This window comes from Pelecanus crispus, chromosome 6, assembly GCF_030463565.1.
Source record: "Pelecanus crispus isolate bPelCri1 chromosome 6, bPelCri1.pri, whole genome shotgun sequence".
In the NCBI taxonomy this organism is placed as follows: Eukaryota; Metazoa; Chordata; class Aves; order Pelecaniformes; family Pelecanidae; genus Pelecanus; species Pelecanus crispus.
In genome coordinates this window covers 62,700,275-62,720,352 of record NC_134648.1, presented here as the reverse complement: position 1 = coordinate 62,720,352, position 20,078 = coordinate 62,700,275, and the positions used below count along the sequence as shown (strand labels likewise).

The following is a 20,078-nucleotide window of genomic DNA, read 5'->3' as shown; positions in this document are numbered from 1 at the left end:
TTTTTCTACCTCTATAAAAATATTAAAATTGGTTTTGATTGGGCATAAGACAAATTATGCCAGAAATACAATCCATAAAACATAAACCTACCAAGTCTCCCTCATGTAAGAAAACCTCTCTTTTTGAATCAAATGTTACTGCTGTATCTAAATGCTTTCTTATGATTAATGTACTGCCACGCATCTATAACCTCACTTTTTAAGTCTACCTCAAGCAGGTAACAATTTTAATCAGGATACAATTAAATTCCTGCAGATTTTATTTCATAACTACACAAGTGAAACACACATTCAAATCTAGGGACTAAGTTTCTTACCATCTACAGAGCCAAATTCCCGTTCATGAGCACGAGTAAGAATCTCTTTGTACAAAGTTTCCGCTTGCTTAAATTTGCCCTGTTTTAGATAGCAGGATGCCTGAAAACAAAATACCCGCCAAAAGATATATCAGCACACTGTTTTATTTAGCTTGATAAATAATAAATACAATACCTGCTAAATAAAGGTGCATTTCAATTAATCAGAAAATTTTACTTTTTCTTAGATTTACTTTGTAAAAGGCTTACCAGGTTATTCTTTGTTTTCGCAACATTTGGATCATCTGGTCCCAGCTTAGTTTGGTAAATCTCCAGTGCCCTCTGATAGTAATATTCAACCTCCTCATATTTACCCTGGTTCTGGCATAGTAAAGCCAAGTTATTTAATTGCTTGGCAACATCAGGGTGATCTTTCCCCAGAACCTGAAAATGAAAGACCTTGTATTAAAACATTCTCCAATCATCATATCAAGGTTTAGAAACACATAATTTAGAAATACCCCATTAGTTTTTATTCCTCATCAATTCAACATGAGGATGACAAAAGCAAAATTTGCATTTGAAAGATATGAAAATTACACAATTCTATTACAAACTGAGAATGCTGCAGAACAATTCATAACAGGACTAACGTAAGTAGTATAATAACATTATATGCAGCGTATTACACAAAGAAGCCTGAAGATGCAGGCATTCAGTCTCATGGACTAGAACAGATATCCACATAGTCATAGAATAATCAACTTTAAAATTTTAATGGTTTCATTTTTAATTCCAATGCTCTTGTCAAATCAAAGATTATTTAACTATCAAAGGGGAAAGAAAAAAATAAAGGAGGTTAATTACAAAACACAGAATTTAGAATATAGGCAGAGTGCTCCAACAGCTCCGTAGGACTACTGGAATTTACTACTGTTTTGAATTTCAGACACTGCTAACTACTAGCGCATTGCTAACTCTGTGGTTTATCTGGCAGATCTACCCAACTGAAACATAAGAAAAAAAGTGTTTAACTTTGCCCTCTCCCTCAAAAAACCCATTCAAAGGTGCTGTATTCTTTTACTCATACCTTTTCTCTGATTTCCAGAGCTCGCTTACACAATGGTTCAGCTTCTTTGTACTTTCCCCGTTTACCATAAAGTACTGCAAGATTGTTTAGAGTTGCTGCCACCTATGAACAGTGAAGAAGTATTAATTACACTGGAATTTGCCAATACAAATATCTGACAAATGAACACATCTGCAATGCATTGCTATTTTCAAATTTTCCATGCACAGGGTAGACCTCTTGAAATTTGCAAATGAAGAAATAATTATTCTTGAATGCATACATACACAAACAAGGAAAGGAAAAAAACCAAAATAATGAAATACTTTTGCTTCATTTGTGGAAATGTCATTTAGTACATACATTTTCTTTCCACATTCTTCTGTTACAAAGTTACCTCTCTCACCTATACGCAGAGCTGCCCTGATTCACACAGGCTACATGAAGTGAGATATCACATGAATTTTAAACACTAAGTACAAAAGCTTGATTTATGTTTCATTTAAAAGTAGCAGTAAAAGAAATCAGAAGTACACCTTCAATCTGAGTTTAATAAAGTGATTTGAGTAAGGAAATTAAAATCTTTCTTCCCAAATTAACTTCCCATAGAGAATCCATGCAACCCAAAATCAAGTATGTGCGAGTCATTTGTGGTGAAACAGCATTGAATAGAATGCTCACAAGGTACATTAAATATTTAAGAGAAAACAAAGAATGTTACATTGTAGCCTCCTACCTGCACTGTTTAGAGATAAGCCAGGTCTTAAAAACTTTCCTGTTGAGTTTAATATTAGAATGAGTTGAAAAAAATTCAGTGAAAAACACAACTAAGAATATGATATTGCATGTATACAAACCGCTGGATGATCTTTGCCCAAAGTCTTTTCGCGGATAGCCAAGGCATCATTCAGGAGGTTTGCTGCATCTTTGTATTTGTTCTGGTCTCTAAATTTTAAAGAGTCATAATTAATACTGGGGATTCAGAAAAGAAAGTCATAAAAATGAGGCTGACTTCAGTACTGGCCTAAAGATGCTAGTACAAAAGGAGAGTAATTGAGAATATATTCAGAAATCAGGAAGTAAAAACCTGAAGCCTGTAACTGTAAAGTAGTTTGCTGGTTGAGGACAGTCATGTACTACTACTACACTGCTGTCCAACTTATATCTCTAGATTATCTGTAAGTGGGTAATCAAAACATGCCCCCTTCAGTAGACAAAAAAAAAAAAAAAAAAAAAAAAAAACCAAAAAAAACCAGCTTCACTCCCAAAACAAAGGCACAGGCAAAAATGCAACAACTTGTTTCACTTTTAAGTATAGGGAGACATAATTATTGCAGGACCCTCTTGAGGGTTTTAATTAAAAACAGGGAATGGAGAATGATACAACAGTCAAAAAATGTTAGTCTGAACATTAACAGGTTGTAGCCAAATGCTAACTCTTTATTTAACTGAAATTTACCTATGTCAGTATACAAACCTGTACACCAAAGCAAGTATGTTCAACATAGTGGCAACATCAGGATGATCATGACCCGAAGTCTTCTCCAGATCTTCAAGAGCTTGTTTACAGAGAGGTACAGCAACCTCATATCTACCTTGGGAAGCGTACTGAATAACAAGATTATGAAGGGTCCTTAATCGTGCCGGAATTTCATAGCCACCTTGTTGGGCAGCAGCTGCTGCACTGCTATGCTGCTGTTGAACTGAAAGAAATCCGCAAGATTTCAAGTTGTTTAAAAGATGACTGTAACTAAAACATCTAATATTACGGCTCAATGACACAAAATGAGCCTCATTAAATTTTATTTCTTCATTACAAAGCATTAGTATTAGAACATACTTCACAGAAGTCACGCTGTCTGGAACAGTGACAGTGAAAATAAGACCATTTTATTCTTCATACTCTGTCCAGTATTGTATTAATATTATTTTACACTTCCATTAGCTCAAAGGGCCAAATGTAATAAACCAACAAAGAAAGTAGGAAACCATTTGAGCTCAGCAAATCATTAACAATTCGAGATTATATCATAATTTTGCACTTAGAAATATCCACGTTTCCCTATGGAAAGGAACATTAACATAGCCAAGCCAAACACCTGCAGAAAAGCTCAAATGATTTTTCCTTTTTCCTTTATTCTCCTTCTCTAAACATACAATTTTTTGTTTGTTTCCCTTTGTTTGCTATACCAAGGAATACTTAACGTTGGCATGTAAAGGATTAAAACACCTTGGATGCCACTAATAAGAGTTGCAAGAGAAAAGGCATTGAGTCAAAAGTAGCGTCAACCTCTAGGTTTTACTTACTAACCCTCAGGGTCAGCAACTTATTTTCCAGTAGCTCCTAACCTTTGGTTGGTGCAACCCCCCCCCCTCCCACCCCCCAAATCTACTACCCTTTTTCTCTTCACCTGGGAGATTTCTGGGAAGACTGAGAAAACTACCTCTTACTCATTTTCATTAAATTCTAGACAACACACAGGATAAGGGCTCCAGCTGTGAGCCCGACTTTCTTCCCGCCTTTCTATTAAGCAATACACACTCTCACAACAAGTGGGAGAGCTTTTTATGTCAGCGGAATCACACAATTCCAAGCCTACATCCACAGTCGCCTACCAAAGCACTGAGGCATTTCAGTATTTTTCCTGGAGGTCGAGGAACTTACTGAAATGTTGGTTTTGTCTTCTGTAAACAAAATAAGGTAGATTGACTATGCAGGTATATAGACAGCTTTGCTGTTCAGTTTTCCTACTAGAAAATTCTAGGGAAGGAAGGATGCGCTCAGGATGGATTTCAGAGTCAACACTACCTACTCTAAACTCTTCAAGTCTTCCTTCCATTGCTGGCTACGGACAGCATTACCATGCTATCAAGCATGCAGCATATCTTGTGTGCGTGCCCATAAAGGAAATCCAGAACTCTGCTGATTACAAAGGTGAGACCCTTCAGACATTTTCTTCTCAAGTCATTTGCCTACTAAGAACCATTATACTACTACCACACTGCATATACACTAGAATATCAATACATTATATATTATATCAGCTTTACACCCATACAAAAAGCATTTCACTAAGCAAGCCTTATCTATTAATGGCTTCTTTCAACCACACTACCATACCCCTAACCTCAAACTTGACTGCATATTCATCGGTCCCTCTACCTGAAGACAATACTTCTAGAATGAATAGTAAAACTAACAAAAACAATCTTAGCAAAGGACAAAAGGTTATATGAGAGAGGTTTCATACTGAAACCTGCCCCAAAATGTTAAATCAGATCATTAAAGAGGTCATTAACAGAATTCACCATCTGGGCAGACCATCAAAAAGCTTCAATGTTTCAGAATCTGCCTCAGTCACTTGGAACAAACCTCTTCCACTCTGAGGCCCACAGGAAAGACTGTGGGACCAATTTTGTACTGAAGTCAGTCCCAAGAACTTTACAACAGCTAGTAAAGTCTCTTTCAAAACCTAAGCCCCAGTTCTACACATATTGATGTATAGAATGTGTATCAATGACTGGTTTCCTTATTCTAGCAGAAGCATTCACCACTCCGCTGTGTCCCAGAGGACCCCAAGGATGGATTCATTTTTGTAAAGAGCATCTTTATATTCTGCATTGCAGAAATACACTAACATTGTAAGGTGAAGTGCACTTACTTCCTTGTCCTTGGTCATCTTCATCATTGGGAAATAAGTCATCCAAAGGCTCTTTGGTGGAATCTGTATCTTTATCCTCCTACAGAACAACCCCAAACCCAAACAAATTGTTACACTTAAATCTAAGGCATAAAGGGACAGTCATTTAATTAGCAACATTAAAGGAAAACCCCACATCAAGAACTTAGGAATTGCTAAGAATAACATTTCTCATAGAAGCTTAATGAAGGTCTTATGTTCAAATGTATTTACATACTCTGTCCCAAAACAATACAGGACACCTTCAGAAGAGCCAGAAATAGAAATCAGGTCTCCTAGATTTCAGTCTCAATTTAAGCACACAAGAACACTTTTGTTATTCTTACAGAGACATTGTACCTAATGAATGTACCCAGTGAAGAGGGAGTGCTATGGAATACGGAATTGTCCACTGCACATTTTTAGTCATAAACGTAGTTACAGATAAGCAAGGAAGAGGAATAAGGAGATTCATCTCCTGAAGGAGAATAAAGTTGCACTAGCAACTTTAATTCTGTCACCTCAGTTTCTGAGTACTCAACTTATTTTGCAATTGTGATCTTTAAGGTTCAAAAAAAAAAAAAACCAAAAAACCACCCCATAAAAACAACCCACACACACCAACACACACACCTCCCACCCCACCCCACCCCCCCCAAAAAAAACCCCACACCACCACTTGGAAGAAAGTTCATCTCCAATAATCTCCATCCAGAACCATATTCATTTCTGCAAAATCCATTAGCGTATATTGATTTTAAACATCCAAAGATCATTTCAAATCCCACAATCATGTAAAATAAAGAAACAGATCATCCTTCAATCCTGTTTCTTAAATGTGGAATCTACACAATAAATATAAATAGTTGAAGTTCTCAGAAACATTAAGCTCAGTAAGGAGAAAACCCAGGTGCGGAACACATTCCTTTTTTTCTGGCTCTCCATCCAACACCTTTTTCCACAGATGAGAAAAAGGCAACTACTGCTGCTGGCATTCAAGTTCAATGGTGGCAAAGTGGATGCTCTGCAAAAACAGCAGACTGATGGAACGAGATCTCAGATGGGAAGTTCATAATTTTAAGCGTGCTGATTCCAGCCTCATACTGAGTATATACAATCGAGTGTTTTCAAAGCCTAACAACAGACTGTCCATATGGTTAGTGAAACTATGAAGATGCTTTGCTTATTTTGACCCTATTTGCCAATTAAACTTCAAATCATGGTGCTATCACACCATGACATTAGCACATCAAAATCCCAATATTCTCTCCTCCTGCCCCTTTTCTAAACAAGCTTCACTGCCAGTATTCAGCTACAAATACCAACTCATGAAATAGCACTGAGAAGTTCCATGTGCAACTGACCGAAACAACTCTCGCTACTCACAATATGTTAAAAAGGATTTAGTCAAGCAGTCGGTTAAGCGTAACTAAAATGCATACATTTTCAACACATTATGTTGCTGAAATAATTGGTTATGAAAAACTGTTCTTTCCAAGACACAGCTGAGAAGGTTCTGAACACACAAAATGAGGTAGTTCTCTACAGTGCCATCTAATTTAAGAAAACAAAATAAAAGGAGGGCAAATAATTCAGAAGTCTTTTAAAATGGTAAGTTACTTCTGTAAATTAAAATTTCATCCATTTTCTCTCTGAATCTAAGAACGTGTAACACAATCAGCTAGCTAAACATGCCTGAAAATGTGCAGGTGACAACAATGTCTGGCAGAAGGTCATGAAAGGGGAATCAATAACATCCTAGCCTAGTGTAAATTCTCAACAGACATAAAAGCTACACACTGATTCCACAACACAAAAATTAAATATTTTTCTTGCAGTCAAAATAAGCCAAGTCCCCTATGTACTTAGAACCTCTAATAGTTTACATTTCCCACTTATTTTAACTGTTTAATTTACAGAAGGAGATTTTTGGCTTGAAGTTCAGTTCTTCATATTTTTTTAAGCTAGTACGATACTAAATAAGCATTTATGGATTTTGACCCTCATATGTATTATCTACAGACAGCAAAACATTTACTCTCTTAAAATAAGAATGAATAGAACTCTCAGAGTCTTTCTGCAAACTATGTGACACTGGTACAAGGTAAGCATTTTAACAACTTTTATGTTAGGGACAAATAAAAAGCTTCTATGTCATTTCTTGGTTAACTAGGCAGATTACAACACATACATAAATGTAAGGTGCTTTTTACTATACAGCTACTTACTGATGGTGAAATATCATCATCATATTTTTTTAATTGATTCATGAATTCTAGATGTTTCTTCTCTTCCTCCAGTTGAGCCACAGATTGCTCACTTTTCTGTAGTTTCTGTTGTGTATTGGCTAGTTCATCCCGTAGCCACTGATTTTCCTGGCACAGCCGGCGAACCTGAGCACGCAATTTCTGCTTCTCTGATTCCACTGCATTTAAGTGATTTGACAAGGCCATCATTACCTAAAAAGCAGAAGGTATCCCATGACATACCTCCTCTAGAATGCAGTTCTGTATTTAACATAAAAGCCTTTTATTATTTAAAACCTCTGTCAGCTGTGAGATCTGGTAAACATTCAGATTTCTCTTCTTTATGTATTTGGTTCTCACTTTTCCTCTGAACTTTTTTACCATCTGTTCAGCCAGAATTAACCTAGAGGAACTCTTTACTAATTATTGTTTTCCATAATGCTATCAGAAGTCAAATTGTTTTCGAATTCCCTGAAGATTATATACAATCTTAAAATACATGAAAAATTTGAACTAGAATTTAGATTACTGGGATGGAAATATTTGTTCCACTAACATGAAATGGAGCAGTAATACTTTTAACTTGACGGATCACAAAAATAACCTAAGAACTAACACAGAGTTCTAATTTAAGCCGCTTTCAGACAGTAAAAGGATTCATATACATGCTCACAGTTCATAAGGATGAAACCTCAGCATAACAATAATACTTCAAAGAGACAATTATACTACTGACATCTAAACGTGCAACTGAACACACAATTTATATAAGCACTACATATCATAAGCTTGAGTGTGCAGACATTGAATGTGTTTGAACAGTCACATTAAGGACTAAAAAGTAGAACAGCCTTAAAAGCAGTCTACTTGGACTTTTTTTTGCTAAGCAAAGTTACATGAAAAAGGAACTTGTTAAGTGAAAGCCAACCACTGCATACAAAAGATGTTCTTCCTTCAGTGTTTATGTAATCTCCCACTGATACACGCAGAACAGCTGACAGCAATCTCAGGAAGCACACCTTGTAAGAATGGGCAACTGGTGATAATAAAAATGTTTTAGATGAGTTTGACATGCCCAAGTTATTAGTATTTCATCTCCTCAATTTCATGTTTCTTTAAAACAAAGTTACTTTGAAGTGTTTTTAAACTAAGTGTTTCATGTGAAACAGATAGTGTCCTTAGCTGAAGTTTCAGATTTCAAAAAAAATACATCAAGCCTTTAGAAACTACTTTTTCCTGTAAAGGCAAGTTAAAGCTCCAGGTATAATTTCCTAATACCAGTCCAAATCTCCAGACTTCAGCACCTACCTATTTACATATTCAAAATTGTTAATAATTTAAATTACTTGGCCTATTCAAACAGTGGCATTTGCAACATGAGAAAGTGTATTCAGGGAAGTTGTGATAATAGGGTCAACATACTCAAACAACATTCTGCAAGCTACAATGGCAAACTAAAATCCTTTGTAACTGTGCTCTCTAGAATTAACTGAAAGAAAAGTTTCATTACTTCTTCAAGTCAGTTTCATTTTCATGGAAATAACACGTCATCAGACCTACATCCATGTCACAAAAACATCTATAAAATCATTCCATAGCTTAACTTAAATACTGCAAATCAAAAAAACCCCACTACATCGTTGCAACCCAAAGCATGCAGGGAGAGTAGGCTTATCAGGTCTGACAGCAGTAGTCTGAAGTGTAATTGCTTTCCTAACAAAGGCAGTAAATGCAGACTTCTTGGCTCCTGGCCACCACAGTTCACAAAGCACCCTGTGGGGCAAAGGCGGCAGTAACATCTGCAACTGAGGCTGCTCAGTCAGATAGAGCCAAGAATCAGAACTAGCTTTCTGGAGTCCCAATACCATGTCAAAGTTAGGAAAAAGAAGCTACTCATTCACTCACAGATCTTCTACAAACACCCATTAAAGTTAACTCAACTCTACTGCAATTTTACTCCATGTATCTTCTAGTATTTTCTTCCAATACGAGGGATCAAAGCTTGTACAACATAAAGGCCTGACAGTCTGCACCATAATGTCCAGGGGTTCTACATTCCCATGTCTGGTAACCCATATTTGTTCATTCTCTCAGGCCTCAATTTACCATGATCCAATGCGCACAACTTCCAGGTCACCAAATAAGAATAGCTCCGTCCAAATGAGAAGACTGAGCACAGTTATAGACCAATATAAAACCTATTAATATAAAGTTAACTCATTGGTATTTTCAACTAATTTGCAAACACTCTGCCATTTTACACTGATGACTGTGTTGCTTCACATAAATTCAGGTTTTTCACGTAATATAAAATCCCCTAAAGCTGGGCTATAAATATAGTCCTGATACCCTGACTAAACGTGCATCTTCTCGCTCATCTGCAGATGATACCTTCATCAACTAAGTTCACAGAAAAATAGCTCAGAGTCCTTTCTTTAACGCATCAGTGAAAATTCTTCAGATTCTGTACTCAATTCTTAACCTTTAAAATGTTCTTAGATTCAATTTTGGTTTAGTAAAGTGTTCAATAAACATTAGAGATTCCTAAGCTCCAGGAGCACCAAGAGCTACTATAAAGAAATCAGACTCAAGGGAATAAAAATATGAATTTAAGGTTACAGCAGAGCTCAAAGGTTGGAGCAAATTCATTTATTTGCGAGACCTCCCTATGCAGTAATTTAAGAGTTAAAATGCCAATGCTCAGTTCTGCAGCTGCTCAAACATTACCTGCCTAATGCTGTGGAAAAGTCTAAACGGAAAATAGCAACTGTCTCAATGAAGTAAAGAGGAGCTCAATTATGAGCTTCAGTGCTTTGACACCGAATGCATAATTAGTTCTGTAACACAGTAAGACAGCCAATGTCTATCTCTCTTAAATACAGCAGTCTTTTTCCTTAATATACAATAACAACATAAATGTCCCAGCACATTGCTAATAGTTGGTAAGGCAAATGCAAGTCCTTCAAAACTGACCTCTGTTTACTTCAAAATTTCCAATTATAGGTCAAATTTTTTTTTAACACACCAAAAATTCATTCAAAGTCTGAAATGCTTTATTTCTACTGCATTTTTACCTGTGCTTCACTAAGCCCCAGCTCCAGCATTTCCAGTGACTTTCGAATCATGTTTGATTTTTCTTCAACCAGATTAGTTTCATCATCTTTCTTCAAACATTTCAGTGTTTCAAGTAAGCTCTGTAAAATTGAATTGTGTTCATTCTTCAGTGCCTCTAGTCCATTAATCACTTGCTTAGTTTTGGCAATGATTTCATCTTGAGTGAGCTTCTCCAACTTCTCTTCCTTTAAATACACCATTGTGGACATGTTTTCATACATTCTGAAATGGAAGAATACACTAGTTAACCCAGAAGTAAAAATAAAATAAGCAATTCTCTATAACTGAATAAAGCTTTCCTTTAAGAAGTCATTAGAACATACAAATTTGAAATGTATATTCAGAATGTAATGATATTTTTGCACAGCTTTTACAGTGGTTTAAGTCCGGGGTTTGAACTGTGTTTCAAGTTTTCCAGCTTCTATTTCCAGAGTTAATATTAGCACTAATTCATAAGCCAAGCAACAACTGAAAATAAAATCTGTATTATAGTATGGCAGAAGAATTTCTTTTCTAATGAGCACTGAAGAATCAGGCTACATCTCCAGGATGTGCAAAAACAAACAACATAGCTGGCGTATAGAAGATATACTGTAATATAGTTATTTGCAGATGCCACTGATCTACAACTATGTTTACAAATATCCACAACTAGAGCTTGAGGAATTTGACGAAATACCATCCAACCCTCTAAAAGTGTTGATCAATCAGTCAATCATAGAACCATAGAACCATTTAGGTTGGAAAAGACCTTTAAAATCATCAAGCCCAACCGTAAACCTAACACTCAGGTTCAATCCCTGCTTACTGCAGGGGGGTTGGGCTCGATGATCTCTCAAGGCCCCTTCCAACCCAAAGCATTCTATGATTCTAAGTCCACCACTAAACCATGTCCCTAAGCACCACATCTACACATCTTTTAAATACCTCCAAGGATGGTGACTTAACCACTTCCCTGGGCAGCCTGTTCCAATGCTTGACAACCCTTTCTGTGAAGAAAATTTTCACTAATATCCAATCTAAACCTCCCCTGGTGCAACTTTAGGCCATTTCCCCTCGTCCTGTCCCTTGTTACACGGGAGAAAGACCAACACCCACCTCGCTAAAACCTCCTTTCAGGTAGTTGTAGAGAGTGATAAGGTCTCCCCTGAGCCTCCTTTTCTCCAGGCTGAACCACCCCAGTTCCCTCAGCCGCTCCTCGTAAGACTTCCTCTAGACCCTTCACCAGCTTTTCCAGTAAGAAGGAAATACTATCTTCATCCTTTTCCAAGGGCTACAAAAGCTAGTATCACTAGATATTTTGAAAATAACAACTGCCCCCCAAGATTACTTTACATTCATTATTCTAAGTCTACAGTTACATATAGACAGCCAATTGTCTACAAGCCTAGATGCAGCTGTTTTGATGAAGTTACAACAGCTGTCTCATGCTGGAAAAAATGGGTTGCATAACACAAGCCTTGCAAGAAACATTTCACTGTGCTGTTTTGTCAGTACCTGATGCACTACATTAAGGCTAGAAAATTTCTGGATGTTTGTAAACACCTCTACCAAATGCAAATGAATACCCAAAAACATTTAGAAACTCAGGTAACTTTATATATGCTGCTACTGAACTGACAAACAAGTATAACAACGTAAATATACAAATAGACAGAAATCACTTGATCCGTTTTAAATGTCACCAGAAGAATGTTCTATAATGAAAATAAAGATTGAAGAATTGCTCCTTTATACTTAAGATATTTGTATCTTTGAGTGTACCAGGAAGTATAAATTAGAATAAAGTAGGAAAGATTTTTCAAAAGCAATAAATTATCACATCTATATGAAGACACTTGGGGAAGCTTTGATAAACTAACATTTAAAATGAATTAGTTAAACTGTATTAAAACTTCATACAGAAACAAGTCTAGTTTTAGAAAAAAGCCAAAAAAAATTACAACCACTTAAATCTTGAATATGAGTGCTATAAGGAACATGCATATATGCACCACTTTCTGACAACAGCCAAAGGATGTGCTCTTAATGCTCTTCTACTACATTAAAAAAAGAGGTTGCTCTTTCTGTTTATATAGACACAAATTACCCTCTCCTTTATGATCTCCTGCAATGCAATACGTAACAGGCATACCCATTTATCACAAAAGAGCTGTACACTACACTGGTTTATTTTGTAATAATCTATTGTCTGAAAACACAGATAATTTGCCAAAGCAATCAATTTGGTTTTACCACAGTTTAACTGAACACTTTCATATTCACAAATATACGTAACACAGAGCATAAACATCACCAAAACCTGATGAGCAGAATATTTACACATTTCCCATTTATAACCTGAGAACTACTACCCAGAATGCTTAAATGACATTTTTAAAGCACATACTTTCTAAAATTGTGTATAAAAATGAACTACAATTTAATATAAGCCAAATTTGTAAATAAATGCTTCTAACATGCACAGTCATATATGACATTGTTATGGATTATGCTAACTTCAGCATACAGCTCAACCCTAATTATCATCGGCATGCTTTCACGCCTTCAATTAACAATTTCCATCCTGAATGCGAAGAACTGAACCTTTGATCATAAGGAAATAAAAACAGCAGAGGACTTCCAATGAAGAAGGACTTCCATTCTGTATTAGAGAAGTTCTGAGAAATATGATTTTTAAATACCTAGAGTTTTTCTGCGACATTCCAAAATAAGCATGTGATCATTTGTCTGTCTTATGTGAACAGTGGTAACAAGTCCTTCTGCATGCCTCAATATTTTGTACTCATTCTACACCAAAGATGAAGACAGGCATGTGCATGTATGGATGTAATGCATGTACAGTTCTCGTTCAAAAAAAAAAAAAAATTGCATATTTTAACCACCGTAGAAGAAGTTAAATGAATTCTAGGTGATGAATACAGAAAAATTAACAGCCATTCACTGTTACAAAAAGAATACACAAAACCAAGAAATACCAAAAACTACATTAGGCCTTGCAATGGCTATGTCTTCAAGCAAAAAGAATAAAGTAGCCTGGGAAGTACGTATCCAACATATGAAATCCAGCCAGAAGTCAAATTTGTGTGCACAATTACATCCAAGGTGTGAAACAGACACTAATTTGTTACTGTAAGAAAAAAGGTTGCCAGATCATAGACAGAATCAGGCACACAGCTCCAGCTGAATACACTGAAGTTCCAATTAATGAAGACTAAGGCAGTACAGAAGCTTTTGAAGAAAGGAAAAGCAGGTTTAAACCCAATGGGGCAAAAACATACTTAAAGCCGATCACAACAGTAGACCTGCTTTACAAGTACATGCTTCTTGTCTCAATCCAGTCTGTCAGATTTTTAAGCCACCTCATTCTAAACCAAATGTAGCTCTAAGCTTTCAGTGCCTCAGAGCTACCAGGATAAGCAACTGCACTGGAACTGGTGTCAAGTCAAAAACTACATCAAGACACAGATCGATTTGAAGGTCCATGCAGCCGGGGAGAGGGATTATCAAGTCTCTTCTAGTGTAAACTGTTAGAACCCTGATCTCCCCCACCGACAGGAAAGGAATACATCTTTCTGCATAGGTTTCATAGGGTGTCTGTTTAAATGATCTCTGTATAAAACACTACAGAAAATCTGGACAATGTTGTTCAGAGTTTTACAGATTGTGCTTGGGAGAGTAATTTAGAAAACAGGAGGACAGCATGATAAATTACATGTTTGTTATCAGATCTGATTCTTTGTAGGAGTAAGATTAATAAATAAACACCTAATATCTTTTAAGATTAGCATGGAGGTACAGTGCTATTTCCATGATTTTTTAAAAATATATTTTACAAAAGGGCATTACCTATTCATCAAACAAGACCATATTTGAATAAATAATCATACAATTAGTTTTGCATACCCTGAGGCAGCAAACCCCCACAGGAAGCAAAAAAGTTACGTTTGTATGCAGGAAGTAGACATGCATTTATACAGAGGAAAAGAGACAAAACCTACCATGCCCTTCTATTGTCACTTTTCAAAAATGTTAATTCTTTCTTCCTCTATTTTCTCCCTACAGAAGAAAAAAGGGCATAGTCAAAGGCTTAAGCTCCTGTCAGTTTTTGCCTGTATACAGTCCACTGCACTGCAAATTTTACCTTTATAGGACAGAAATTCTAAATTCAAATACTAATTTTCAGTTCAGTGTACAATTGAAAACAAAACAAAAAATTAAGATGCACAAAAGTTTAGTTGAAAAGCATAATTTTGGTTGAGGAAAAAAAAATATTCATTGCAGCCAAAGTTACAGACTAGCCAGCTGGCTTAAGCAATTTACATATTGTATTAAATACTGCCTGCGTAGATCTTTAGTATTACCTTCCTGGTTTATTTACCACAACATAGACTATGCTAAAGTACAAAAGCCACTTAACACTTTCCAACACTTTAAAAAAAATTAAGCAATTTTCTTCAAACACACAAAAATTGATGAACTTGGACAGATCAACATAAAAAGCCCCAAAGTGACAGCTACTAAAGTGGTTTTTGCAGAATTTTATAACATGAACTCCAATCAAATAAATGGATTGAGAATAGCAAGAATCTGAACCAAAGCAAGCATAAAGAAAACAGAGCCAAGACTGTCTTTCAGTCATGTAACCACTGGGATACTCTCATCATACACAAACGACTTAAGGGGCCGTATCTTTAATCAGTTTAAGTATTTTGTTTTTCATAAATCTTTCACACCAATTGCACCAGTAATGCTGACATCACAATTTGTGCCTAGATTCTCCTACGGACATACACACGTCGGAGCTAGCTACTTAAGCTCTGCAACTTGTATTTAAGGATCTCAAACATAAATAGCTTTTCCTACTCAGCTACTTTAAAAGAAAGTGTCATTTCCCTGCAGATCACCTCAAAGAATTCTTGAGCCAAAACACGTAATCATACGTATCCTTCTTAGCGTAGGAAAACTTACCAATGAAGACTATTTTTCTAAGAAACCCGGAGGATTTTTTTTTCCCCTTGACTGAAGATTAGCATGGGTCCTAAAGACAAACAAACAAATAAATAGAACAGTTCTACTTTTTTATTTCCTTGTTATGTATCCCTAACAATTCCCTTTCTCAGTACTGATATTTTCATTATTTAATAGTCAGGTTTCAAGTACTAAAAGCTCGGGAGAAAAATTTTTAATGTATCTAGTGCCTCATCATTACTGTTTTAAAATACAGTTTAAAACACAATTAAAAAAAACCCCGAAGTCTGTAAACTGCTGTGACACATCAAATTCTCCCTAAACTTTCTCCTCTAAATATACAGATGGCAGGCAGGATAGCTGAAAACTACAGAACAATGTGTCTGCATAGAAGAAAGAGTAAATCATCTTCCTAACAGTAAAAGCTACTATAAGATTGGCTCAAGCCACACCTACAGGCCCTGTCATCTACAAGCACTCCAAATTCCACAAAGATACAGTATATACTGAGCTTTTTGTATCTCCAATATGTACCTATCAGCTCACTGTTTCATAACAATAATCGGTCTTTTCAGGGCTTTTAACCCTAATTTCACTCTTAGTTTGTCCTTAATTAAATGGCAAGGCTCAGCATCCTACATCTGGCATGCACTTGTTTCATTTTGTGCAAACTACAAATTACCAGTCATTAATTCCCTGCTCAGACCAAGAACACATCTCATTACATCATGGCATGCACCATCTTGAAATACTATGAGCTGCTTTAGCTGCTAATCTTCGTAATGTGGAAAACCGCCTTCTCGAACAATCCTCAAAAGATCACAAGCCTTCCAAACACAAAAGAAAATCACCAACAAAGGCAAGAGATGAAAAACCGTCTGCCAAGGGACACAAGTAGTATGTCAAACACTGCATTAACTGCACCCCTTCCTAACAAGGCAGCTCAGCGACACATGCTAGTCAGAAATGGTGAGGCTGAATCACCCACTGATGCCTTTCATGTACTTAGAAAGGTATTTGTAAAAGGGCTCGGATAAGAAACACTCTACTTTTAATATACTGCTCTTACAGTTTACAGTCAGAAATCTCCAAGTGTGAAAGAACAATGGTTACTTTTTTTTTTTTTTAATCTAAGATGTTAATTTCTCTTTCTCTGTGAGGCTATTTCTGCTAACACAAGTCATATTCCCTAACATAAGGAAATTTATTATCTTTCTCTTTTTGTTCGACTTGTCCTCCTTTTAATTAAAATGATCCTTTACACTCAGGAATTTTATTCCAATACATTCATCCCTAACCCCACAGAAGAAACAGACATACTCAGGACTGTAGCTAAACTGCCAATGCTGTCTATCACTCTTTCCATCATACTATATTTTGAATCCACATATGAGCCTCTACAGAATAGAAAATCTTGAACTGCACCAGCAAACAGCATCCTGTTGGAGGTCAGACTTCAGGTACGCTCGCTGACCCAGTTCTATAAACAGAATACTGCCACACTTCTGTACTGCCTCAGGTTTCCGAATACATGATCCCAGAAAGCATCTTCACAATTTAGCACACATACACAAGCTACCTTAAAAATAACTCGGCGAGAACAATTAGTGGCACATACTGGAGGCTGTAAATCACTGACCAGAAGCAGGTAAGAAGATGGAGTTGCACATGACTAGTGGCCAACTTTTAGCTAAGAGAAGTCCTCTAGAACACATGTCTTTGAAAAAAAAGAATTAATCCCTTGGACTCACTTTTTCTATCAACTTCCAGCTAGTAAGCACCTGAATTTAAAAAACCTTCCTGTCCTCCTTCTGCCAGCCTTCAACTCAGAGCTAACCCTGAATGCAGAAGCCTGCCCTACCACTTGCTTTAAAATGAAGGTATGCAAGGTAAATACTATAAAAAGGACATTTGTAATCATTTAATGTCAAGGGCACATATCCTAAGAAGAGCTTAGGATCATGTTCGCAGCTTGACCTACAACCTTAACACCATAAGGCATCTGTGTTGGTAAGCAAACTGGACAAACACTCACACTTTGTAAAGGTTTAGCATTTATAAAGGTAAACCCACAAATTTCTGAGGAAATACACAATAAGCATAGGACAGCTTGACTAAAGAGTGTGAAACACCAAAAAAACTTGAATACTGGCAGAGATTTCCACTGGACTAACATGGCTGTTGCTTTTCTATTAAGGCTGCCACGTGCAGCCTACGTTCCACACCGCGTAAGTGGGAAGAGGCTGCATGGCCACATGCTCTACCCCTACACCACAACAGCACCCACCTCCAAAAGCACTGCGTCAGACTCTAGGAAACCCCAGTGGCTACCAATAAGCCCATCCACAGCATTAAACTGTGTTTAAGTGAAGAGGATTATGTACTTGTTTAGCTGAAGAACACAGCCACTGTACATTTGCCTTGATAAATTTTGGAAACTTTTAACGTCGCAGCCTGCTAGTGAAAAAAAAGAAAAAATTATACCTTTCAGGGGAAATCTTTGGATTCTTTGGAAGATTAAAAAAGTATTAAGGAGAAAAGCAGGCTAACAAATTATATTTGCTAATAAAAGACATTATAGCAAAAATAGCTCCTATAAAACCTGTAGCAAGGGTGATGCTGACAATTCTGAGAAAGCAGAAGCTATGAAGATCTGCACTGCTGTGGAGTCCTTTTATTTAGATTTCTGTAGCATACTACATCAACACTAATGAAGCATATACTGTTTCTTAGCAGTCATATGTGCATTCTTGTAACAATCTTAACACTGTTTTGAAAGAAATACTTTTGCACATTTCAAGGATAACTGCCAAAACCCCTTCAGACTAATTTCAGCCTTCAGCCTTCCTTCTTTTGTAGCAAGTAAACTACTTCCATTAAAATTATGACTTCCTGCTGAAACAGTTAATTCAGTAAAAAATCCTCACACAGTATAAAATTATTCTGTGGCACAAAAGCGTCCCGTAACTACACAGATTATTCTTCCTCTTGAAGAAAAGGTTGTTATGGTGTCAATCCCTTGACAGCACTCCACTGAATAACCACTAGCTACTAGCTACGTTTCAATTATCATGATACAGTCAAATCTGTATCCTTTTAACTGCAGACAATCCAGATGACCTGCCAATCTTGCTATTTCCAAAATCTCTTTAGGTTCAACCACATCTGGAATTCCATAATGCTGTAGGCCGTGGCCAAATCCCACCTTGCTCTTCCTGCTCGCATACTGCAGCAGATAGAGCCCCTCAGATGATATGGCTACCCCCCTACACATTACTATGCCTACCCCCATTATTTGTGTAGAAGGAATCAAGGGAAAGCATCTTCTTTCCGGCATAGCTCACCTACTACATTTTACCTTTCTGAAGTACTAAAAATAGTTATTAATTAAAACACAGAATAGTGACATATCCTAAAATCACAGTGGATTATTCTTCCTCTGAAAAGTTGCATCTGTTTGGATCCTACAATCAGTCTGCATGAATCATAAGCATGTAAGAGAAAAATTTATTCTCTGTATACATTCCCAAGTCGTTCTAACATCTCAGGTTTCAAATGAAGCTGGATGGAAATAAGATCCTTCTACGCATTTGTTATCACATCAGAGACTACTCTTTGTCAAAGCTGAAGCAAGTGCAAGAGAAATCTGACAGGCATGTGTCTTAGGCTGTTTAGCAGACCCACTCAGGAGTCTAGAGGAACTACACCATACTTATTTAATATCCTCAGACCTGTGGCAAGATCAAAACCCCATTCCTTTCCAGAATAAAAAAACTGAACGCAAACCTCTTCCACTCTTTGGTAGTCTTGGGCAAAGACCTCTATGTCAACTTGTTAATTTTAGTCATGTCCATGCAATTTCTGAAGACAGACAGACTGCAAATCACAAAGTCTCCTACCCCTTGGAGCAAGGGTGTTGTCTCTTTTTGTACTACTGCTGTGTCAACAGCAAACAGCGTCTGTTGATCTTCAAAGCTGACAATTCCTTAGCTTCTTGTGAGCGCTAATAAACACTTCCAAGCAGCCACCAACAGAACTCAAGAAAGCAGAGCATTTCGTCTGTTCACTAAAACACTGGCACAACATGCCAGTCTGGGCCACGCAGGATTTGCCCTGTGCTTATGACCACAAAGCCCACCTCACAGGATCATTAACAAAGTAACTGTATTAGGAGTAGTTACATAAAGACAGAATAAACATATCTAAACGCATCAGAAGGCAGAAGTTGGATTATTTAAAAGGTCATTATATTTACCCTTAGTTATTAAAAATGTTTGTCACAAGAATCAAAAATACATCAGGAAAAATCAAGGCTAATTATTCAAAAAAACTGTACTGTAGTTTAGTACTTTGTAGTAACATGCTTCATAAATTACCTACTTTAAGTGGACTGAAAGGAAATTTTGACTGCATTTTTAAAGAAACACTGCCAAGACAGTTAGAGTTACAAATCCATCATCATTATTGGATTCCACAGTTTTTAGCCTCAATATCCCAAGAATCTACATTTATTTCTGTGTGGAAATGGCACTTGGCTCTTCATGGACTTGCCAACTTGTGCAACCACATCTTCAGTGAATCTTGAGTCTTGATAAGACATTTTTAACAGACTGATTCTAGATGGTGAGAGTGTCTCTGAGATTGGAATAGAGAGGTACAGTAACATCAAAGTGTTTTCAAAGTTACTTGTCTTGCAATTTCA

At 36.7% G+C, this 20,078-nt stretch overlaps 1 protein-coding gene across 2 annotated transcripts in view; it reads right to left on the bottom strand.

Annotated features, from left to right (window-relative positions):
* KLC1 (kinesin light chain 1) overlaps positions 1-14,442 on the bottom strand; it is a 32,168-nt gene extending 17,726 nt beyond the window's left edge. For both annotated transcript variants that reach the window (XM_009493503.2, XM_075711780.1), the window contains exons 1-9: positions 14,407-14,442; positions 10,366-10,627; positions 7,274-7,504; positions 5,028-5,106; positions 2,843-3,068; positions 2,223-2,310; positions 1,387-1,488; positions 567-740; positions 318-417 (exon numbers count right to left, since the gene is read on the bottom strand). In XM_009493503.2, the coding sequence (XP_009491778.1) occupies positions 318-417; positions 567-740; positions 1,387-1,488; positions 2,223-2,310; positions 2,843-3,068; positions 5,028-5,106; positions 7,274-7,504; positions 10,366-10,626 (1,261 nt within the window). In that variant the 5' untranslated portion in view covers position 10,627; positions 14,407-14,442. The remainder of the gene's footprint in view (positions 1-317; positions 418-566; positions 741-1,386; positions 1,489-2,222; positions 2,311-2,842; positions 3,069-5,027; positions 5,107-7,273; positions 7,505-10,365; positions 10,628-14,406) is intronic.
* Between the last annotated feature and the right edge of the window lie 5,636 nt (positions 14,443-20,078).